The sequence below is a fragment of the Hippocampus comes genome, unplaced genomic scaffold, assembly GCF_001891065.2.
Source record: "Hippocampus comes isolate QL1 unplaced genomic scaffold, H_comes_QL1_v1.1 scaffold174, whole genome shotgun sequence".
NCBI classification, from domain to species: Eukaryota; Metazoa; Chordata; class Actinopteri; order Syngnathiformes; family Syngnathidae; genus Hippocampus; species Hippocampus comes.
The window spans coordinates 6799219-6822787 of NW_017805983.1; the positions used below are offsets into that span (position 1 = coordinate 6799219).

The following is a 23569-nucleotide window of genomic DNA, read 5'->3' on the forward strand; positions in this document are numbered from 1 at the left end:
AGATTTCATCAGCACTTGTGATTTATTCCAAGCATATCCTCAAATCTGCAAAAACAACTGTTTCAAAACTTTTGTTAGCTTTCAAAAATATGTCGTTTGAGCGAAAGGCAATGAAGTACAGCCGGAACTGGCAGTCAAACACAATGCAGTGCCCTCTACTTGTTCGGGTTTTGATGACACGCGACGGACACAGTGATGAACATGCAGAGGGTTTCTGCTAGGAAGGTGAGTCACCTCATGCAAACGCTTAATTTATCTCACACATTTGGACTTTGAAGTGAGGAGTTTCTGATTTCCTGTTGTGTTTATCATCATAATTTCCCTTTCTGCGGTTGCATTTGGAATATGCATAACGAAAAGGTTTCTCCACATCATTTTCAACACTGGTTGAATATGAAAGCAATAAGTTGACAGGCTTCTCTGTGCTGAAAAAAAAGATGTACATTGAAAATACCATATCAAAGTTATTTCCCTGAACAAAAAAATCTTTGGTGGCAAAGTCTTGCTTGCATGATAGTGAAAGGAGAAATAAACCTTTTGCTGGCTTATGTTGTCCCCACTGCAGGATGGTTGACGTTCTGACCTTCTTTCACTTGACTAGTGACAGAACTGTCTGGCTTTTCCTTCATCTCCTCCAAGCGGAGCTTTTGCAGCAGTTCCACTGCAAACGCGGGTACCACCTGGGCAGGGCAGAAGGTTAGTGTTGTACATAATCGGTGTTGCACCACACTCTACTGGTGCTTGCAGGGTACTACAACTGATTTCGAGTCAGCATCTGTCTGAATGCAAATGCTGTCTGCAAGCGGAACACTCTGGAGCCCTACTACGGAGCCCCGAAAGTGACATGGGAGATCTGCAATAGAACATTTTAATGCGCGTTTAAGCACTTCCGGGTCAGGTTGGCTACCCTCGCTTAATGCTCGGCTGTTTGAGAGACGACAGTATGCTTCAGATGTCTTTCACTTATTTGGAAACCGTGCTTAAAATCAATAACAGATTTGATGTATTTTTATTTACAGCCCATTTCAAAGTAAAATTCAATCAAATTCTCCCACGAATGAAAACGCTCCATCTTCGTTGCTTTCATTTAGAAGATGACCGGAAAGTACATACATGCGTACTTTAAAAAAATGCTCCCTTGCAAAAAAAAAAAATAAATAAAAAATAAAAAAAGATTTTAAAAAAACACTTTGCACCCCCTTGCAATATTTGCGAGGAAAGGCAAAGGGTTTTTTTCCCTTCCATGTCACCTGAGGGGCCCCGTACAATACTGAGGTGAATGGGAAAAGATTTCTTCAATAATTAGTCAAATCATGACCTCAGAGTTTTGACCCACCTGTACCATGACAAGCTTCTTGGTTTTAGGGATTGTTGGGTCTGGGTACTCCTCCCCAAAGCAGAGTTCAATTGTACAATTGGGTGGTGCTCCCTTTCCTTGTAAACAGCTCTGAAGATCTGTGGACATTTTTTGGAGCCTTTGATTTCTCATATACTGCAATTCAACAATTTATGTTATAAAATTGTAATTTACAATGGCTCATGTTTTGTCAATGGTGTTCAACAAATGTTTTAAACTCACAACAACAACAACAACAAAAAGACATGGTCACTCACCATTAAGAAATGTTGACGTGTCCAGCAATTTGAAGGTCTTCTCCCGTTCCAGTTTGTTTGGCTTGTCAGTGTGGGGTGCCAGGGGGCCACTCCAGTACACTCTGCCCTGGCAGAATCGCTTGATGAACACCCCATCAGGAGCAGCCCATAAGAGTACACCGCTTTCCAGATGGCAGAGAAGTCGGGTTATTGCGTCCACCGTGCATGACGGCATGTGTTTGCGATTTGGGGAAGGGAAGTTGAGCCGTTCCGTGGTGCAACGCCCGTATATACGCTCGCTTCCTAAAGGGACACGACCCTGCAGGATGAAGCACCCATCGGGACTCTTGGTGGTACACTTCGCCACGCTTTGGCCCTGATACAACAGTGTCACCTGCATTCGAAAATCTGTGAACACATGCAAATTAGCCGGCTGTTCAGTGATATGTGCGGTATTCCCCCCACCTCACCCCCCTTACCTGATATGGTATTTAGAGCGGTGCAAGCCATTAAAGCAGAGTGCTGAGAGTGACTCGTTTTCTCTGTCAGCTCAGAATACTTTTGTTTCATCATTAAATCACCTAGGGTAGAGAGGAAATAAAGCGTCAGCACTTTGTCTGAACTGCGTAGCTCTCTCGATCTAGCCCAGTGATTCCCAACCTTAATGAGCCATGGCACATTTTTTAAGTTTGAAAAATCGCACAGCACACCACCAAACAAAGTTGTCACAAAAAGAAGATACAAATGTCAATTTCATATGTTTTGCCATCTAATAGAATATGATTTATTTGTTCTTTCTGTCAGTATAAGTTGCTGGCATAGATAGATGGACAAAGATACATTATTTGTTATTAATAAATAATTTTCTCACCAAATGAGTACAATTTGATCATTTCCTCTTTTCAGATAAGCTAGCAATTATCCGAGGTTCTTCAAAGTTCGACAACTTCTCTCTTCTTCTGCCCTGTGAAGTTGTACTGCCAATTATAGGTCAGTCCCGTGACTACAACAGACATCTGGTTTGGGGGCCAATATGTAGTGGACATATCTTGTGTGTGTGTGTGTGTGTGTATGTGTGTGTGTGTGCGTGCGTGTGTGTGTGTGTGTGGTGTCTTTTCCACTCCACACACTATAACCCCAGTGAGCAAACGCCTGCTTAGTCTGACCTTTTAATATGTGTGTCTCTCATATTTGAAAAATCCGCTGATGTTGTGAATTGGTATGAGTAAATCAAGAACAGATTTGAATTTGTAATGCCGACCTTGCTGCAGACAGCAAAGTCAAACTTTCACTTTCACATATGCGCACACACATGCACGCACTTGCACTTTCAAAGACCGGTTTGAAACATGCCAACTGGATTTTTAAAAAATGGTGGCCTAACCAACATTCCCTTGCAAGGGACATATTCTGGTGAGTTGGAATGTTCACATTGTGAACCCTTATTTTGTCCACCTATTAATGAACAACTCAAATGTCGTAGCTGTGTGCGTGTTTGTGTAGCTAGGTGCGGGCTGAAAAGTTAAGCTCTTACGGGGTTGTCTTTGGACTTCTTCTGGCTCTTCGTCGTAAGCTTGAAATGATTCCTTTTTGACAACAAAACAACAAGACACAGGTTCAAACAGTTAAACCCATTAATATCTCTCATCAGAGCAACAACAAGGAGCATGTGCCTTGACAGTTTGTCTATAATTACACCGGACATCATGGCTCAATAAACTATTCACATCTTTTTTTTTCTTCTTGTTTGTCTGACCAAAAATGATACCTGATTGAATTGCCCCTGCCACATCATTGCCCATCATTCCAAATAGGGTTCTTCTTTCAATATTGGAAAACGTTTTTGGTGACCAAGTACAGGAATCGCTGCCATTTTTGTGCAATAGTTATTTGTGAGTTGTTGTTGTTTTCACCAAGACTAACCTGTTTGTCTTGGAAATCGGGGCTCCTTGGCGATGTCTTAACTTGGCTGATCAGGTGGTTCTTTGTCGGCGTAGACTCTGTGAATAAACAATCAGGATGTGCTCCTCATGAAGTCAGGTATGATTTAAAACACTGCAATTCAAAATATTCTCCTTACCAGCTCGGCAAGCCTTTGCGTCGCCTCGCTGGATGCGATAAACTTTATAAGGCTCGGAGCTGTCCAGTTGGCTCAGCTCATGGACAACTTGGAAATCTGTGCTCTTGTTCAGTGCACAGCGCAAACGAGTCTTCCACAAAGTGGGGTTGTCCTTGTCTCGTCCCTCCCTGTGTTTCCCCTTGTGCAAGGTCCAGGCCTGAGCACACAAACATTCATTTGCACGTTAAATTACTTAAGTTGGGGTCTTGATAGAATTTCAAAACATCTTTTCTACCTTTGGTACTTTTCTCATTTACCTACTGATGGCACACCATCAGGAGCAACTGGGGGTTCAGGATCATTCTCAAGGACATTTCAACAAAGTTACAATGGCTAGGGATCAAACCCCCCAACCTCCGGATTGGGAGACGCCCACTCTACCACTGAGCCATGCCGCCCGGTGCAATTAAAACTCTCTCTAGAAGTCAATTAAATGACTTGCCAAAGACAATGATTTTTATTTTCTGATTTCGGTAGCTCTAGAGCTTGAACTACATTGTTTTGATTTGCCATTGCAGGAGTGCCAGGTAAAAATTTCATCAACCAATTGCAGGCACAAATTTGAATTGACGTTATCAGGGCTTCATAAAACTCAAAGGACTTCCTTTGAAATTAAACATGTGGACTGATTTCGACCAAGAAGGTCTTGGACCAAGAAAATGGAATGCCAGATTTACATGACTTAATTTCCTTTGTATGGTTATTGATTATTACAGTGAACCCAACATGTACATTCATCATTGCTTTATTCTCATATTGTTTTGGCACCATGTTGGTGTTGAGGAAGTAACTATGATGAAGTGAGTTGTGTAGTATAATTTAGACAAAACTAGTCTTTTAGTGCCAATTTGTGGTATTTATAGACAATTATAAATCTTTTTATCCATCCATCCATGCATTTTCCGATCCGCTTTATCCTCACAAGGGTTGCGTTGGTGCTGGAGCCTATCCCAGCTGTCTCCGGGCAGTAGGTAGGGCACACCCTGAACCGGTTGCCAGTTAATTGCAGGGTACACATTGACGAACAACCATCCGCGCTCACACTCACACCGAGGGACAATTTAGAGTGTTCAATCAGCTTGCCATGCATGTTTTTGGAATGTGGGAGGAAACCGGAGTGCCTATCTAATCTAAGCAGGCACGGGAAGAACATGCAAACTCCATACAGGGAGGCCGGAGTTGGAATCGAACCCTGCATCTCTGCACTGTGAGGTCGACGCGGTAATCACTAGACCACTAGGCCGAACATTATATATTATTATTGTAAATAAGTAACTGTGAAATATAATATTTCAAAACCTTCAAGACATTTACATCTACTTTCAAAGTTATTCATACATCCTGCTGTTGATGTACAATAATAATGATAGTATGATTCTGAGATAATTCTGTAAATTTCGATTATCACTAAATCAAAAAGGAAGTAACGAGCGTTTGTCCTTGCGGTACTTATACAGCAAATCAGAATGTTAAAGTCGCTGAAAGATGACCTTGAAAAGTGCAGCATCGTCCGTCTGCTTGTAGTCCTTCTTGGATGCGTGCTTCCAAGGAATCCTGAACATGGTTTTGTCCCTGTCCTCCCAACAAAGACCCTCATAGGCGCCGCTCTCCACCTGGGCTAAGAGCCACTCTTTCAAGTGCGTCCTGGGCCCTTCCTGCATCTTCATCACACTCAGCACACGGGCTTGGTCCAACCAATCGACCCCCTGGCAAATCCGTATTGTAACTCAAGTTTAAGTTGACCACTAAAAAAGTAATGAGAGAGGCCCGGGGCACGTGTAAAGTACAGCACTGCACGAGGTCTTTGGGAACCGAAAGCGAAAGTTTGGCGCGCGCTACATACTTTCGGTTTCCAGGTTGCACAAACGACCTTAAATACGTAATCATAAACGTATACAAGGATTACAACAGAGGCAAAGGTCACATATCAGGAAACGAAAGTAGTTTACGTCTACGACTTCGAGGAGATTGCCGTGTAGCGTTTGACGCTCTGGTATTCGTTGCAGGATTATTCATAACAACGACATTGCACACGCACACACGAATAAATAAATAAAAAGTATTGTGTGCGGGGCGGGTGAGACTGAAAGATATAATTGGAAGTTACGCTCACCATAAGAATAGAAAATAAAAATAAAACGGGCGGGAAGCACCCTCAGAACGGAGAGGACTGTAACACCTTAATTTATCAAACAACAATACATAATTCAACAAACATATGCAGTGTGTTTTTTTGGCCTTTAGAGGGCAGTGTGTTTGCATTTGCTACAAACAAGATGCCGGTGTCGTCACATTTTTACATGACCGGTGAATTGCAGTTATCATGGACACCAAAATGCTCAATAATGCTCTTCTTTCATTTCAGCTTGCATGAATAAGAACAGCTCCTATTTTTGCTCGTGGTCTTTCAGCACTATTTCTCACATCTGTAGACATACTTCATTGAATGAACAGCTCTCTAAGAATAATGCCCTGAATCCTATTTTGAATCATATTTGCTCAAATCGGCTTCATCCTACTGTACATTCATTTCTACCCCTGAAATGGAATTATTAATTAATATAATATAATATAAGTTCGTTCTGTTTTCGTGCTTTCGGATAAAATGGGCAAAAGAAGACATTATTTTAGAAAGGTGACGTCAGTGTCAAGCACTGGATGCTGCTGCTCTTTTAGATGCTTTTCAATGAGTCAACTATTAGTTAGCATGCTGCTATATGAGTGTGTAAGTCAATGATTAAAAACGTTCATTCTTTATTTTGGTCGTTCCAACTAAAGCCTATACATCTACAAATGCTCTCCTTATGTTGGCAAATATTTTGACGTGTCACACAGATGGCTTCAGAAGGATTTCCTTCTCATCAGTCTTTCATTATCAGTGCCTGCTGATTTTTGAATGAAATGCAACTCAAGGAAACGTCAAACCTTTTTTCATGCCTTCCTACTCCTAGTCTAACTTACCAGAGTACCGTTGTATGTCAAGGCCACAAAAAGATACCACAAAAAGTAATAAAATCATCAGCTGTAATATTATTGGGTACACAATCTAAAATTATCAAATTTATGATCAGAATCCAAAATTTATCCATTCATCCATTTTCTTATCCGCTTATCCTAACGAGGGCCGCAGGCGTGCTTGAACCTATCCCAGCTGTCTTGGGGCAGTAGGCGGGGTACACCCTAACTGGTTGCCAGCCAATCGCCGGGCACACATAGACGATTAACCATTCACGCTCACAATCACACCTAGGGACAATTTAGAGTGTTCCATCAATCTGCCACGCATATTTTTTGGAATGTGGGAGGAAACCAGAGTACCCGGAGAAAACCCACACAGGCACATTGAGAACATGCAAACTCCATGGACGATGGTCGGAAGTGGAATTGAACCCTGCACCTCCACACTGTGAAGCGGACGTGCTAACCAGTCAACCACCATGCCGCCAGTTTCCAAAATCTGCCTTCAAATCTAATAACAACAACAGCCACATTAAATGCCTGAAAAAATCATTTGTAGCAGCTTAGGGCACTGTGACTTATCTTTGATAGCTCACAAACAAATCCACCACCTTGAATAAGACAGCTTTTATTACAGCAGAGAACCTGAACATGTCAGGAGCACAAAAGGCTGCTCACACAAAGCCCACTCGGCGCCATTCCCCACTCCTCCCTCAGACACTTTGTGAAAACAGCTTTCAAGTTTGTGTAGCAGCTTCCACTGATTAAATAGAGTCACTGTTTCCATGACAAGTGTGCGCATAGTCCTGTCGGAGTCATTTTATGCTTATGTATCCAGCCATTTTCTATACTGCTGTCCTCATTAGTGCGGTGGGTGAGCTGGAGCTTAGCCCAGCTGACTTCAGACGAGAGGCAGGATCCACCCTGGACTGGCGGTCAGTCAATCCCGGGGCCATTTTAGGTTTAGTTCTTTGTGTGGGAAACAAAGCTGTCAGCGTCACAAACAAACAAACCTGATTGACATCCCAGGAAATAAATACACTATTTGCTTGGTATGACAACATTATTTACAATTCGTTTATACAGTTCTTTAAGTCCAAAGTTGCATCCAGGTTCCCTCGTAAGAAATAAACATCTACAGCAAAAGAAGCTACTAACACAACTGAAAATAAACAAGATTGTTGATGGTGAATGAATACATGGCTTAAAATGTCTTGTATGCACAGTAGAGAGCACAAATGTGTGTGTGTGTGTGTGTGTGTGTGTGTGTGTGTGTGTGTGTGTGTGTGTGTGTGTGTGTAATTTAAAATTCCATTTCAGCCACACAACACAGTGTTTACTTGGAGACAACCCTGTAGGCGAAACAAGAGCTTTTTGCACACAGGAAATTGTCTTGGACCGCATGTGCTTGCGCCAAAACTAGTCAGGATTGTGTCCGACTACACGAGTTTGTTTGTGTGTGTGTGTGTGTGTGTGTGTGTGTGTGTGTGTGTGTGTGTGTGTGTGTGTGTGTGCTAGTATGTGACAAGGTGATCAGCGTCTAGTGGCAGCCACAAGCTCTGACCACCATGTTGCGGTACTTTTTGAGGATGACATTGGAGCTGTCGTCAAAGTACAGCACTGAGATGGCGTGGAGCTGCGTGGGAGCACAGCAAGGCTTCGGAACTGTGTCCGGGTTGATGAAGTGAACCTGCGTGCGCCAAGAGCAGAAAAAAAAGAGGTGCATGGTCATCCAGGGTTTGCTTCTAACCACAAAGCGATTGTAGAATAGTTGGTAGGATTGTATTATCGTCCATGTTTAATGTTATGCATTCTGTTATAATATTTGTTTAAATTTTATGTTAAATGTTCTGTAAAGCGCTTTGTTATAGCTGCAGCTGTTGTCAAAGCGCTATATCAATAAAGATGTATTGTTTTGAAAGGTGATGGTCTGATTAGATTCGAAAAAGTCCTCAAGATTACTCACAAGCGTTTGCACAATGGCGTGGTTTGTGGCGTTCATGTACGAATTGAGTGGGAAGGCGCACTCGCCCTCGCAGTAGTACGCTGCGTATCCTTCAGGAGCGATGATCCAGTCCTGGGCATGGGACGGAAGCATGATTTAAAAAGCAGACACAGAGGGAGGCTGAGACGTGATATTAAATGTGAGGAGTTCGTACCTGCCACCCAAGATCTCGGAAGCTGACATACAGCTCATGCTTCTTGCACGCCTGCTTCTGATCAGTGCTGCTATTCTCTGTACAAGGAGAGGGGGAGACATTTGTCATTCTCGAACAACAATTAGGCCCAATTGACACAATGCAGATCCAAACTCAAACATTTCAACAGCTGCTATCAGAAATCTCCTCCAGAGCCAGCAGCAATTTGCTATTAAATGGGCCACCCAGGTCACAGGTCACATTGCGGCACCAACCTTTGTCCTCTTGCTTTTCTCTTCATTTGTTTTATTGTTTACCAGGCAAGGGTGGGCTTTTGCCCCATGCATGATGAGAAGACAAAATCTTCCATTCGCCCATCAACAATCCTTTCTGAAGGGGCATCCAGCGTCATAGATGGCAACTATCATCACCCCTCCACCCGGCAATACTTTTTAGGGGGCATCATACCCATGTGCTCCCTTCCGACAACAACTGTGGGTGATCTGAACTCAAGAAATATCTCAATAGTCAAAGAAAAAAAATCCATCATGATAATTTGACGATATTCTACAAAAATATTGGAAATCTGCATTTGCTTCTCAGAACAGTTACAAATAGATAGTGGTTGCCAACAACAGCACTTGTTTATTTTTTAAATTGCTCCATATTTTGAGTTGGAGTAAGTACCACTGCCAACTACTACAGCAATCACAATGAAAAAAAACCCAAAACTATTTTATTTGATATGTGGTGTTTTGCACCACATATATTACCCTGGAATATGTCATTTGTGGGTCGTCTTGATAACACAAATGGTCAGAGGAATACAGCTGTTGGCGCCGTGACTGCATATCTTCGCTGTCGTACGATAAACACATGTCAATTTTCGTCATTTTTTAAAAAAAAGTTTACGTTAGTGGAGTGTCCGCGCTTCGGGCATTTGAAATACCAACAAATGCAGCTGTGATCTTTTGGCAGATAGCTTCCGAAATGTCCCTACACATTCTACTCAAGTGATCGTTAATGTAGCTGTGATGCAGACTACTAACGTGTAAGAAGTGATATATATCGAACATCAGGCAAACTTTTAGCTGTGCTGTATTTCTGGCCAAGAAGGGTCCAAATTGGTCAGTGATCAGGAACGACTGGTTCTCATCATCCACTTAAGGCCATGCCGGTCCAAAAAAATTCTAAACAGGCTTGTGTGTTTGTGACGCCGGTTGCCCCACAGCACAGCCCAGATGTGCTCTGCCATAAAAACCTTTTACCTCCTCGTAGAGAACATGGAAACTAATGTGCTTGTAATGCTTGTGCAAATAAACAAAGGCGGCCGAGGGATACTCAAACCTCTGGCATTACACTCTAATGTTTCAGCGAGTCCCATAAACATGAACCTCTCACACCTCCAGTGAAAGGTCATTGGATATACGGATTGCATGTTTTGTCTTTGTCAAATTTTATGATTGTTAGTATTGCATAACAATGATTACTTATGTCATTTGGTTAAAAGAAAAAAAAAAACTATTGCATTCATGTTCAGAAATGGATAAAGTGGCAGATTCCTGGCGGGCTTCTTGGCAAGTGAATTGTTGGATAGGATGTTGCCAAACTCGTCAGGCAGCTGGACTGGTGTTTATACATGTTTGTAATCTCATAATTTAATTTTGCAAAGATTCTTTTGGGGCCTGCCAAACAATATGGCAGAGCAGTCATTGTGCTTTTCAGATTTCAGGTTGGTTTGAAGAGCCATACTACGATATTAGTGTGGATGTTTTCAGAGTGGCAGTTTTGTCAAACTACCTTTTAATGTTTTGTTTTTTCATGAAAACAAGGGGAAAGACCACAGAAGATTATTTGTGTGTGTGTGTGTGTTTGTGTGTGTGTGGTTTACTTCTCCTGACACACACTTTAGTTGATTACCTGCAATGTTGGCCACTCGCAGGGCCTCTTGGCTCTTGGCCCCTTTGGAGCGATTCGGGTTCCGCTGCTTGGTGCCTCCATGTGCTGAACGAATGCTTCGCAGGTGCACCTCGGTAGCTTTGAAGAAGGCCACCATGAACGGCTGTTTGTTCTGCGGCCCACTGCGACCGATCAGCCCTGCTGCGCGAGGGTTTATACTGTCTCCTGTACAGGGTGACACAAAGAATACCAAAAAAAAAAAAAAAAAGTGTCATCATTGATATCAACCTTGTTGGAAATTAAATGTGCGCTTCTCGTTTGTACCATATTATTGGAAAATGACTTGCTTGTGTATTTCTTTTTGGAGTGCCTGCCCACCCATGAAAGTGAAGAATAAAATTACACAACGGAGAAACATTTTTTGTGGATTGCCAATAGAAAAATCTGTGCTTGGTACTTAGGAGAACGCAGGCCAAAGTATATTTGTGGATCGTGGTGAATAGTGTGCGGTAATTCTTAATCCAGACACATGACATAGACGTGACAGCTGCTTGAATTTGGAGAAAATATGATGTGGGGATTTGTGTTAGATTTTGTTTTGTCTGCTTTTCCATGCATGGCTCATTCGGTTTTTGTGTCCATCTGTGCTCGTGTTTACCAATCAGCCCCCCTCAGTCAGCCACTTTTGTCTTGTCCAGGTGTTTTTAGTTGTCACATCTGTTTGCTTGTATTTAGTTCCCTGTTCCTTGATTACTGCTTCTGTTGGCGTCTTGGTGGTTTGTGAGTTTAGTCCCGGTTTTGCTTTGCTATTTGGTGTCTCGGTGTTTGTACTTTTATTAATCTGAGTCCGCATGCCTTGTTTGCCTTTGTGTTGAAATTTTTGGGAGGCGGGAGGATCTCCTTTTTCAGTACATCCTGCACATTACCTTGCTTGCCAGCTTCCCTGCATTTGCGTCTGCAACGCTGCCTCGATCACAACAGAAAAATGGCCCCAAGCATGTCATTCTCATCATCAAATAATGCTCTGGAAATTCCTCTAATTTTTAGGTGCGCTCAAGCACCCCACCCAAAAAAAAAAACAACAACTCTCTTTCTCTCTTTATTATTCAAAAAACAAAAACAAAACAAAACTCTCTCTCTTTTTTATATATATATATATATATATATACAGTCAAACCTCGGTTTTCATACATAATCCGTTCCAGAAGGCTGTTTGAAAACCGAAATTGTTCGAAAAACGAAACCACGCTCTTTTGAAAATAAAAATGTTTATTGAACACGTCTGCTCACAATGGAAAGCAACACGAGGAAAGTGAAAGGACATTTTGATTCTCTCCTCTTTCATCTTGAACTCCTTCAATCGACAAAGCGTATTGAGGGAAAAGTGGTTAAGATTGCACGACTGTCCGTGTTTTTATGTTGTGTGTTGTGTTTATTATTTACTTTGTTAACTGTTTTGTAAAGCACTTTGTTACAGCTGTAGCTGTTGTGAAAGCGCTAGATAAATCAGGATTTATTGTATTGTGTGTGTGTGTGTGTGTGTGTGTGTGTGTGTGTGTGTGTGTGTGTGTGTGTGTGTGTATATGTGTCTAGGAGAGTCAGTGGTTGAACATCAAGGCCTTGGCTTCTTTGCATGTTCTATGTGGGTGTGTTGGCACACGCTTGTGTGGCCCCATCCGAAGAATGTGTGTCTGATCACCGTTTGCCATATCAAGGCTGCTGGTTGACGCTGCCGGCAGACCGTCCGGTGTTCCTGTCTACACTCGCTCGGTTGTAACCGCTCATCGGCACTTCAATACACACTAATAGTTGCAGCGTTCCCTCCCTTATCATGAAAGCATCTGTTTTCCTTGCCAGGTATGCAACATCCTGCCAACCTGAGAGACATCATGTCGTTCATCACACTCATCTGATCAACACTGTTTGTTAACAGTGTTTTCCAAAGACTAACAACCGAGCATGGTGATGACAACCTCAGGCAGTCATCGTGTCAAAAAAACGTGATGATGTGACATGCTTCCTACAAGCATGCTAACCATGCTGCTGGAATGATGGATTGTGGCGGCATTGTCTGATTGAGTTTCTTTTGAGAAGAGGGGAATGGCACCTACTGTAAATTAAAAGAGCGACCCTCTGCAAAGATATGACCCAAGTGGTTTCACCTAGAGCAGGGGTCGTCAACCCAAAATGTTGAAAGAGCCATATTGGACCAAAATAAACAAAAAACAAATATGTCTGGAGCTGAAAAAAATAAAAAGCCTTATTATGAAGGCAACGCACGCAAATATTCGGTGACGAAATTTTGACATTTAATATTTATTCGACACATTTTTACAGCATCGGAAAACATTAATAATGTTTGTGTCATGTTTGTCCTCTGACAGAAACCACATTAAAACAAAAAAATACATTACGCCCTCCCTAAGCGAGGTACACTCTGAACTGGTTGCGAGCTAATTGCAGGGCACACATAGCCGAACACCCATCTGCACTCACACTCACACCAAGAGCGTTCCGTCAACCTGCCACGCATGTTTTTGGAATGTGGGAGGAAACCGGAGTGCCCGGAGAAAACCCACGCAGGCACGGGGGTAACATGCAAACTCCACACAGGAAGGCCAGAGCCGGGATTGAACCCTGTACCTTTGCACTGTGAGGCCGACACGCTAACCAGTCGACCACCAGACCCCTACTTCAAAACTAATACACAATATAGTTTTGTGGCTTTACTTACGTGTTTTGGAAACACGTTCAAACCTGTTTAGAAATATGTTTTAATGTACTTTCCAGAAACCTTTGAACATGTACTAACCAATCTAACGTGCAAGGAATTAAAAGACTCACCCCTCCCTTCCCAGCCCTCACAAACACACACGGGGCACAGCTGCAACACAAACATGGGAACAGGAATTGTATTGAAACAGAATGGCTACTTGTAAATGTTTTTATGTTTTTTTCAACTTAAATAAATAAATGAATGAATGAATAAATAAATAAAAAGAACAAACAAATACTGTAACCGAATAGTTTGGGGTGCTGAACCGGGGACCTGGTATTGCGCCGTCCATGGATTTTTACAATTTGGAAGACTAATGTGAGTTAATTCCTGGTTTTCTTTTTCAAATTTGACAATGTAGATAACAGTGACAATTTAGAAGACATTTATTTTCACATTACTAGGACTTTAACTCTTTAAGTCCACAAGACTTACTTGTATGTCTTTTTAAAATTAGGCCCCGCCTACCAAGGACGTACATGTAGTCTGTCTTTTTTTGTGTCATAGAGAGGAGGAGGATCTGATGCAATCTGTGAATGAGAAAAAGCCGTTTGCATTGTAAATTATGTAAAAAAAGCGCCCAGTAGATGGCAGTGGTGCCTCACGTGCTTGAAATGCATGCTTTTACAAAAAGCTCTTTTTCTCCGTTTTTTGCCCAGGAATCGCCATTTTCATGAAATTTAGCCACTTTGTAATGCCGATTGCTGAAGAATGGAAAAAGATATAAACAATTTTTTTTCTGCTGAAAGAAGAGAGTCCAAACTTTATTTTGGTAGGCTCCATGTTTATATAGCATTCAAACCAAATATTCTGTGGGCCTTGCAAAATCAGTCAAAATCCAGTAAAACGCTGGGATTGAGAGAGTTGCTCCAGTGAAAATAGCTGGGATTTAATGAGTTAAATGTGTTTCAAGTATGCGCAATAGGTAAAACCAGAGCTGGGGACTCAAGCTGACTCAAGACCACTGTTTTGATTTTGTGACTTGGTTTGACAAGGGTTCAAAATTGAGACTCGACTTGGACTTGGACTCAAGACATGACATAAGACATGATAATTTGACAGACTTGATTGTTGGCCATTTTTTATGTGTGGTTTGAAGATGAAATGTAAAACTAGTTAGGCCAAATGTAATGTGATAGTTATATAAGATAAGATAAGATAAGATATCCTTTATTTGTCCCACACTGGGGAAATTTACAGCCTTCAGCAGCAAGATTGTGGGTAGAAAGAAGAGAAAAGAAAACACAGTTCAATTAAGTGCAATATAAATACAAATATGGATAAGGTCAATAAGTTCAATTAAGTGCAATATAAATACAATAGCCACAGTACTATTCACATTCACATTTGTTGTCATATCATTTAAATAATTTTATGATTATTTAAATACTATATATATAATAAATACTATATATATAATAGATAGAGAGATCGATCGACTGACACACGAAGACGCAGTGTGATTAGTTTCAAAAATGAGTTGTAATTATTTAATGTACTGTATGGGTTGATCATAATTTGGTGTGTTAAGTTGTTGCGGGTGCAGTATTGCCTTTGTTTTCATGCTCCGCAGTTCTGCTTGTGACACTCACCGTTTGTGCCGTCTAGAGCCAACTGCAGACCCAGATTTCTTCTTGGGTTGAGGACCCAGTGGTTGCTGGTGGCCGTCACGTCAAAAACCAGCCAGCCCTCCTCTGCAGACCAGATCACTCGTGAGTCCAGGAGAAAAAGGTCAGACTCTCTGTGCAGGGAACGCAGAAGATGAATGTGTCACAAGCTAACAACCACAAGGAGCAGCACAGGGACTGGAAGGAATTCCAAGCAAAGAGGGATGTCGGGTGGATGGAGCAGGGGGGGCTCCAGATGGTGAAGCCCAGGGGAACACTTCATTTCTTTAAATGACAATAATGGCTTTATAAATGACTAGCCATTCATACACCACATACAGTCCATCATTGCCTTAAATTTTGTAGCAACATGAGTCATAAGTCAAAAGGAGGAAGAAAATTGTTGTGAAAAAGTACACGTGTGGGAAATGTAGCAAGCTCGGTCACATCATTCGACCGAGGACCTTGTGATTTTGATGCCTCTCTGGGATGGAGTGTAAAATCTCCATCCTGTCCTTTATGGGGCCATTGGCGTCTCCCGATTGTGTGTCACAGACCTCCGATTCATCATGTGTTGTTCACATGACCGTGGGACACTTTTGTAGTGGCCATCGTGGCATCTTTTGACATGTGGTTTTGCTGGGCAAGCTTTAAGATGAATACTGCAGTAATGTACATGTTGATGTGATAAAACAACAGTCTCTCCTCTATATTTGTGGCCGAATCAAATATGTATATCCTGCTTGTTGTTCAGCCCCATACATATAACACATGTTGAGACAAAAGAAGACAAAAAAAACAGAAGTATTCACCTGTCGGAATGTTCCTCCAGCACTTGGTAGATGCTGATGCGAAAGGTTTCGTTATCAAAGCGTTCATGGATGAAGTCTTTATAAATACGAAACTCAGCAGCAGTGACCGCTTCACCCTCAGGAATCTGGGACAGGTCAAATCGAAATTCTCGATGATGCCGTCGCACTGGTAGGAATTCCTTGTCATGCTCCACTGCAAGAAGGAAACAATGATGACTTCAGACATCTTATTGTCGCTCGTATGTTGCTGTTTGGAAGCTGATGAGTGCCACATTAAGCGCATTAACCTGCTTTGTCTTGATACTCGTGATGAGCGAGAAGCGACACATCTGGCGAGCACCATGATAAAGGCACACTGACAATTTTACGAGTGCCTCTCTTCTCCCCTCTCAGCCCCGGCGAGTCATTCAGTCCACCTCTCATCTGTTTCTCGTGAGTCGAGAATCCATGTTTGGAGTACATAGTTCCGCTCATCTCCACAACACTAACCAGCCCGTTGTAACCCCCTTGGGAAGTGACCTCCTTACATCACCCCCACTACCCCTCAGCATGTTCCTCTTACGTCCTGGCAGGACGTCGCAGGGATCAGCGCCGCGACTCTCCACATCTCGACCCACTTTTCCCTTTGTGATTAACACTCAGGCAGACCTCACACATGGGTTTGACACACCTGCATTAAGGTTAGTTTGTGTTTTGGGCAGGTTTCACATGTCAAATTTGAGTCTTGAATTGAACCAATGTGCAATGAGTTTTGAATGTTTTATTTGGTAGAATATTGAAAAGCGTTTCTTTCTTTAACTCTAAATTGAGGTCAGTTGGGAAATACGGGAATAAAATTAGGATCAAATGAAACTACAAATGAAGAATGAACCATACTTGAACGTGAGACCTTGCTGAAGAAAGACATTCACCAAAGATCAGATGTGTCAATCATATTGGACAAAGCTGCTTGCAATGCTTGTAAGAAAAGATTCTACACAATAAAATGAAATCCAAAAAGTATGGTAGCACATGGCAAGTGTGTTTAATATGGATCAAAAAATAAATAAATATTCCAAACTTCTGCTTTAACTTTCCCTGTTGACTGATCTCCACCCTCTCTTTGTTGATTTAAGCTCCACCCACCAAATGTTCTTTACTTCATAACAACTTCCTTGGCAAAACAGGGTCAGAAAAAAAACAAAACAAAAAAAAAAACAACACAGCGATTTATTTTTGAAACCTACGTCACACACACACACACACATAAACACCCCAGTTCAAAAAGAATTTCTGATGACAGCGCATATGTTCGAAAGCAGTTGTTGGCAAGATGAATGTGGCGTGATGTCTTACGCATGCTCCCCTACACATGCCTGACACATGCCTGTGCAGAGTCGTTTTACTTTCAGTGCACCTGCTGCTTCCTCTGCTCTGGTTGCCATGAAGTTGTTTTTTTTCCCCCTGCAGACTTTACATCACGTTTCTTTTATGTCTCCCACAAACCCAGTCGGCGTTAGTACGATTCAAAGAGACTCTAAATATGTACTTGAGCCTTAACGACTGTCTGCACCTTATATATAATTTACAGTAAAGATACAAAGTCGACGCAAAATTGTTTAAATGTCGTAATTTTCTAAAAAAAAAAAAAAACTATTCAAAGATATTCAATTGGTTTCATGAGTTGTGTAGATTTACTTCCTTGTAGCTGCCAATGTGCCCTTAACAATGACCCAAACCCATCTAATATCAGACTCTTAGGATCCCTTTGCAATTGTTGCGACAACTACCGTAATTACGCCGGAAGCAAAGGTCCATCGTCAAATTGAGAAGTTTCCTCTACAATTTTTAACATTGTAGTTGTGATCTATTTATCAAATGAGAACACTAAAAATTGAGACACTGCAAAGCTCACAGCTTCAAATCAACTCTATATTGACATCTCTTCTCCATGTTTCCCCCAGTTGAACTCCCTTTGAGAAGAAGCCTATGCAGATCTTCAGCTACCAAAGCAGCCAAGTCAGTTTCTCAGCTCTAGAGCAGCTGAAATCTTTTGTGAGACATTTGCCTCTCCGAAAATGTCAAGGCACTAGTTTGCGTAGTCTGTGGCAGCATTACAACCGCCTGGAGCTTTATCTTAACCGCAGACCTGATCTGACAATTAAGTAGCACAGCAGTCATCAGATGTGGAAGCCAAACCTTCAGAAACATGAATGACTTCTTGAAACTGGGAGTGTTTAGCCATTGCTTCACCTGTCCTGCAAACACATGTTCACACGCATGCACACCACAAAGTAAACATACCCACTTTTACGATGTGCCGAGGGCCCACATTGTGCACACACATGGGGTAGGTATCACAAAGTAAGAGGAAGAACCCGTGAAGCAGACAGCCTTGTGTGTCCCAGCACACAGTCAGACTATCAATATACCGTAGTTTTCTGTAATCCATAATTACAAATGCACACAAATAGACACACACACACACACACACACACACACACACACACACACACACAGACACACACACACACACACACACACACACACACAGGCAAAGTGAGATGCTTTGATTATTTAGTCTGCCTTCGGATTTGCTTTTCATACAAGCTGCTGATTGAGCAGTGTGACCCCCACATCATTTGACCTGACCTGACCACATGAAGCAAATCACAATGACAAATTGATGAGTTCAATCTCTCATTCCATTTTGAGTTGTAAAAGCACCCCACCACCACTATGCCAAGTGTTCTTGAAGATACAAACAAGTGATTGCTGTCGCCAACACCCAGAGTATTTATTTATTCTACGGACCAGAGGGGGGCATTCCGTCAGTACTGACGGAAGGTCTGTCAATCCGTCACTGACAGACGCCCGCTTTGCTGAGCCTAGACGTGAAACCGATCAAGGAAGCATCAGCAAACGTGGGTTTTTGTTCGCCACTGGAATCCTCACTAGCCGGGTCAGTGCCAACAGATCTTTTCAGTCTGTCACTGAGTGACAAATGTCCACTTTATACTTAATGTTTTCAGTGGAATTAAATTAAAGCCAAATATTTTTTAGGCTTTACAACTTTGCAGATGCCAGCCAATCGCAGGGGACACGTAGAAGAACAACTATTCGTTTCTGATTCCACTACGCAAAGTTACTAAGAACACGTGTAGACATATCCGCTCGGGTTGCTCAGCACATTATGGCTGAAGTTAACTTCACATTAAAAATACATGAATGTCATATTTTCTTCAAATACTGCTGTATAAAGTGTTAAATGGAAAGGCTCATCACCAAAGCCCATAAATATTCTCTCTCACTGTGTCATGCTTTTGTGTCCTCAAAGTAAATGTGTGTACCATGACAGTCCTTCCTTGAAGGTTTCTCTGTAGTGAGATAAGAATGCTAAAATAAACCCCGCAGATATGTGGGAACAGCAGCATCCATTGTGTGTTTAAAGCAAACTATTAACTGATTCTCAACTTCAATATGATCCGTTGGATTTGTATTAAATTTTTTTAAGAACAAAAATATTGACAAACATCACTATCATACTTTCAGTCCTTTGCCGTTCTCCTTGCTCACTCCTCACTTCCTTGTCTTACAGACCCAAGAAGCATCGCAGACACCTCGGCCTCCGGAGCAACAGCAGACAGATGTGACGGCTCACATTAGCCCAAGTGTCTGCTGAGCACCGTCACACCCCTCAGTGGCACCTTGAACACTTCCGCCGCAAGGCAGGGGGGCCCAGGGCGAGCTCACCCCTGGCACTGCTGCGCTTCGGCTTAATCTTCACCCTCCCACCCTCAGTCTTTTCTGGAGATGCCTGTTCCACAACATCCCTGTGGAGTTCATTAAGTCCTACGCCACAACTGATTGCCATGATCAGTCAAATGTCCATCATTTTCAGAAATTGGAACACTCACAAGCCACGCATATTTGACTGACACGATATAATGACCTGCCTCTTTCTTCCTCTCAGACGGTTTGACAATGTTTTAATTACAATCCAGTGAACTGGTAGTAGTCATAGTTTCCACGAGCCTGGGGAAGAAATAGGCATTGCAAAGAAGGGACAAGTTGCTCAGGATGTTTATCCTATAAAGTTTAAAGAGGGTTTGATCTTTCAGGTAACCACAGTAGGGCGATTACTATGTCAAGAAACTTCCTGCACTCCTGATGACATCATGCCCGTGTGATGTATTTATACTGGAAAAGGGTCAACAGAGTTTCACGTTGGAACTTGGTCACACCTGACGATCATTCATTAACTCGTAAGAGCGTTTGCGTGCATATTCACAAAAGAGCACACAGGCGGGCGTGTGTGTCCGCCTGAGGGCGTGCACGTGCCACTCAGACTGCATGTGTGCAAGTTGAGGCAGCAACCGCAAGAAGAAGGTTCTTTTACTTGTGGTCAAACCAAATCTTTATGAGTTCTCTAGCCTGCAGGCGGTCTGCAGATCAAAGATCTTGGCCTTTCTTGTCTCTCAGTGCAGTCATCAAACAAGCAAGCGTTCCCTCTGCAGCCATAAAGCAAGGTTCCACCTCACGCTTCACTGGGCATCACTGACCGGAGATTTACGGTATACTCTATATGTAACAGGCTGGAACACAGAGAACGTGTTGGACTTGTTTAAAGACGATCAAGCGCAACCACGTGTTTCAATTACCCTGACTGAACGATATTATCATGCAGTTTGTCTCTGTTGACCATTCATGTCCGAGCTTGCCCAATCCGCTCTCGGGAATGTTGTTTTGCGGAACATTCAAAGGGATGAAGTCGGGGTGTGCAGTATGAACGATGTATTCAGTAGAAGCTATGAATTTGCCCGACTAGTGAGATTTGGATCCTGCCAGCCAATCGTTGGAACACATGTCGATTACGTTTTTGTATCTGCCTCCATACTCACTGCTCAGTGAGACGGAAATGCGCAAACTGTATGGCCAGACCCAGGACAAAGTGAGAAAAGACGTTTGTGAAATAAAATATGTTTACAATATCCACTTTCCTTTTGAGTTGTTCAAGACGTGAGCAATTGATGTAAACAACGCTTAGCCTCATTTGTATTATAGAAGGCAGCCTTAAGAGAGCAGTATGTCATAACTCCCAGAATGCAGAAAGAGCTATGGCTAAATCCCTGCGCAAATATGTCAAAACAAGACACACCTCTCAGCTTTTCGGACCACACTGTAAGATGAAAACGGGTGACAAGACATATCAGAATGAGAAACAGCGAGACAGGTTAAGACTAAGGAGGGCTGGAGGAAGAGTTCAGGAGGATGACTCTATCTATCAGCTATAGAAACAAGGTGAAACGGGGGCTGGCTTGAATGATGACCAGAATCTCTAACCCTGCAGTGGTAAAGTCAAATATAACCAACTCCTTCACAGAGGAGCTCAACACTTTCGTCGCTCGGTTTAACAGCAGTAGAACATCAACCACTGGGAAGTGTCTAACAACAGGATCCCCTCGCCAAGCCATCACTAGAAGTGGCGACCTCCATCCTGCACTGGTTTGGGTGAATACCAAGGGCCATGCTTACGATGCAATTCTCCCAATGGTACCCAAATTTGAAACAGACCAAAATTTAGTCCATGGCTCTATGCCAAAAAATGTTGATGATTCGCCATGCAACACAAAAACTTAACTAAATTGGCTTCAAACCTGGTGCGTACAATGAAAAAAAAAAGTTTTTTTTTCATTGAAGTTACTGATAGTGTAGTGGTTCATTCATCTGACTTTTGTGCAAGCAGCATGGGTTTAGATTCCATTCAACAAGGGTGTTATAAATTAACAGTCTTGATACAATATGTGCTTGCGAAACTGTGACTGACTGGCAACTAAGTGAGCTGGGATCGGATCAAGCTCCCGCAAAACAGATGGATGGAATTGACTTGGTTAGTCACAGTAATCGTTAAATTTTAAAATGTCACCCATTCTATTGAACCCCATGGATTAGATGGGTATCTAGTTGTCTTTTAGGAGAGATGCACACTAGATATGAATCTCTACAAATTGGCTTGGTGTTGCTGATTGTTGTTGTTTCTTTTAATTTTATTCACTTGAATAGTGAGCTTTGGAGAGCTTTTCTATTTTGATATATGTTAATAAACAAGACAAAAGCGACATACGTGTCATGTCAAATCGAACCGTAATCCCACCGAATCAAAATGAATGCAATCGTCCCTGCAGCTGCAAACTGCACCTGCTTTGGCTGGGTATACTTGCAGAAGGGCAAAAGGATTTGTTTTCATCGTAGCGACATGAACGTTCAAGATATCTCAAAATCATCAAAACTACATACAACTCATCGTTACGCCGGCCAATCACAAATCACATGTCATGTTAGCCAATAACAAACATCCGAGGGCAAGATCAATGAGTGAGATGTGCACAAGGAAGGAGACTTGATGATTTTTGTGGCAAAAAAGAAGTCATACTCCATTACTTGGTGGTATTTTGGATTCAATTTTTTTTTTAAAAATAGGCTCTAAACCAGAGCAAAGTGTTGTGCAGGTCATGCTCACTTCGCAAAAATGGCAACAAGCATGCCATCACAATGTTATGTTCCACCACATGGCGAAAAAACATTTTTAGCGCATCGAGTACTGTATCATCGTAAATTGTGAGATGGGCTTTCTGAAGCCAGAAATGATTACTGTATTAAGTAGTCAAATAACCTGTGGAATGTTGCACTGTTGCACTCCCTGCACGAACGCACGCCGTTGTTTGTAGCGTGGTGGTAATCGCAACTAGGCCCCTCCATGCATTTCATGTCCCCCACTAAAGACTGAGGTCTGGCGCCGGGTGTGGCTGCTACCCACATTCTCCAATTGACTTCAAGTTTATAATGGTGGGTAAAGGCACCCCCTCGCATGTCAACTGTAATGCTGGTTGCGCCTCCTAATAGTAGAAAATTATAGTAGCTGTCACTACACTCCACCTGCTCCAATTCTGCTCCAATTGTATCTGGTAGGTTTTATGATGGCAATAGATTTTTTTCCCCTATTGGAATTATTTTCCACCCAATCCAAGCAAAAAAAAAAAAAAAAAAAAAAACATTTTGTACTGGCACTGCTGAATCTGATGCTAGCTCTCAGGGTTGTTGCAAGCTGAGTTCAGGCGAAAGGCAGGCTGCGCCCTGTACACAAATCACAAGGCACACATCTTTCACAGTCAAGAACGCACACTGCCTGCATGAAAGTCAGGCAAGTGAACCACTACACTATCAGTGACCTCTTGCGCATGTGTTTTATGCTCTTTCATTTTGCGGTCTCAGCAACCACAACCACCTCAGCCTTCCTTCCTGTCTCTTATTATGGACTTTCACATTCACAAGCAACATCATGACCATTTCCCAGTCCTTTTCATGCATTGAATGATTCACGTTTCCCAATGGGATACATCAAACAACATTTTGAAATACTCCAAGTCCCCCACTGTGATTTTCTGAGTGTAGAGCATATAGTTAGTTTATTTGGATCAATTTGTTGTGTTAACAACAACAATACTTGAGATTGACACAACGGTCAAATGTGGCATCTTTCTTAATTATAACAAATAGATTTTTGTCTTTTCTTTTGGTTGAAAGGTTATTGAAACCAAATCATCCATTAGACTACACTCGCGCACGCACGTGTGTGTGTGTGTGTGTGTGTGTGTGTGTGTGTGTGTGTGTGTGTGTGTGTGTGTGTA

The 23569-nt window shown here is 42.2% G+C and overlaps 2 protein-coding genes across 5 annotated transcripts in view; both read right to left on the reverse strand.

The window, feature by feature from the left end:
• Positions 1-3: 3 nt before the first annotated feature.
• On the reverse strand, positions 4-5716 carry irf10 (interferon regulatory factor 10). 2 transcript variants are annotated; one of them, XM_019891336.1, is made up of 9 exons: positions 5203-5716; positions 3674-3869; positions 3517-3593; positions 3128-3179; positions 2073-2174; positions 1615-2001; positions 1337-1455; positions 584-680; positions 4-425 (listed from the first exon to the last, which is right to left on the reverse strand). In XM_019891336.1, the coding sequence occupies exons 1-9, from the start codon at positions 5377-5379 to the stop codon at positions 253-255; spliced, it is 1380 nt and encodes a 459-aa protein (XP_019746895.1). In that variant the 5' UTR covers positions 5380-5716; the 3' UTR covers positions 4-252. The 2 variants fall into 2 exon arrangements, with proteins under 2 accessions (XP_019746895.1, XP_019746896.1); XM_019891337.1 differs by having other exon boundaries at positions 343-680; positions 5203-5714.
• Positions 5717-7282: 1566 nt separating this feature from the next.
• Positions 7283-23569, reverse strand: part of bmp7b (bone morphogenetic protein 7b) — a 23455-nt gene continuing 7168 nt past the window's right edge. Inside the window, exons 2-8 of one of the 3 annotated variants that reach the window (XM_019891346.1) lie at positions 15903-16095; positions 15076-15224; positions 10729-10932; positions 8830-8906; positions 8637-8747; positions 8185-8360; positions 7283-8152 (exon numbers count right to left, since the gene is read on the reverse strand). In XM_019891346.1, the coding sequence (XP_019746905.1) occupies positions 8211-8360; positions 8637-8747; positions 8830-8906; positions 10729-10932; positions 15076-15224; positions 15903-16095 (884 nt within the window). In that variant the 3' untranslated portion in view covers positions 7283-8152; positions 8185-8210. Of the gene's footprint in view, positions 8361-8636; positions 8748-8829; positions 8907-10728; positions 10933-15075; positions 15225-15902; positions 16096-23569 lie in introns of all 3 variants that reach the window. The other 2 variants (XM_019891345.1, XM_019891344.1) reach the window with 2 other exon arrangements.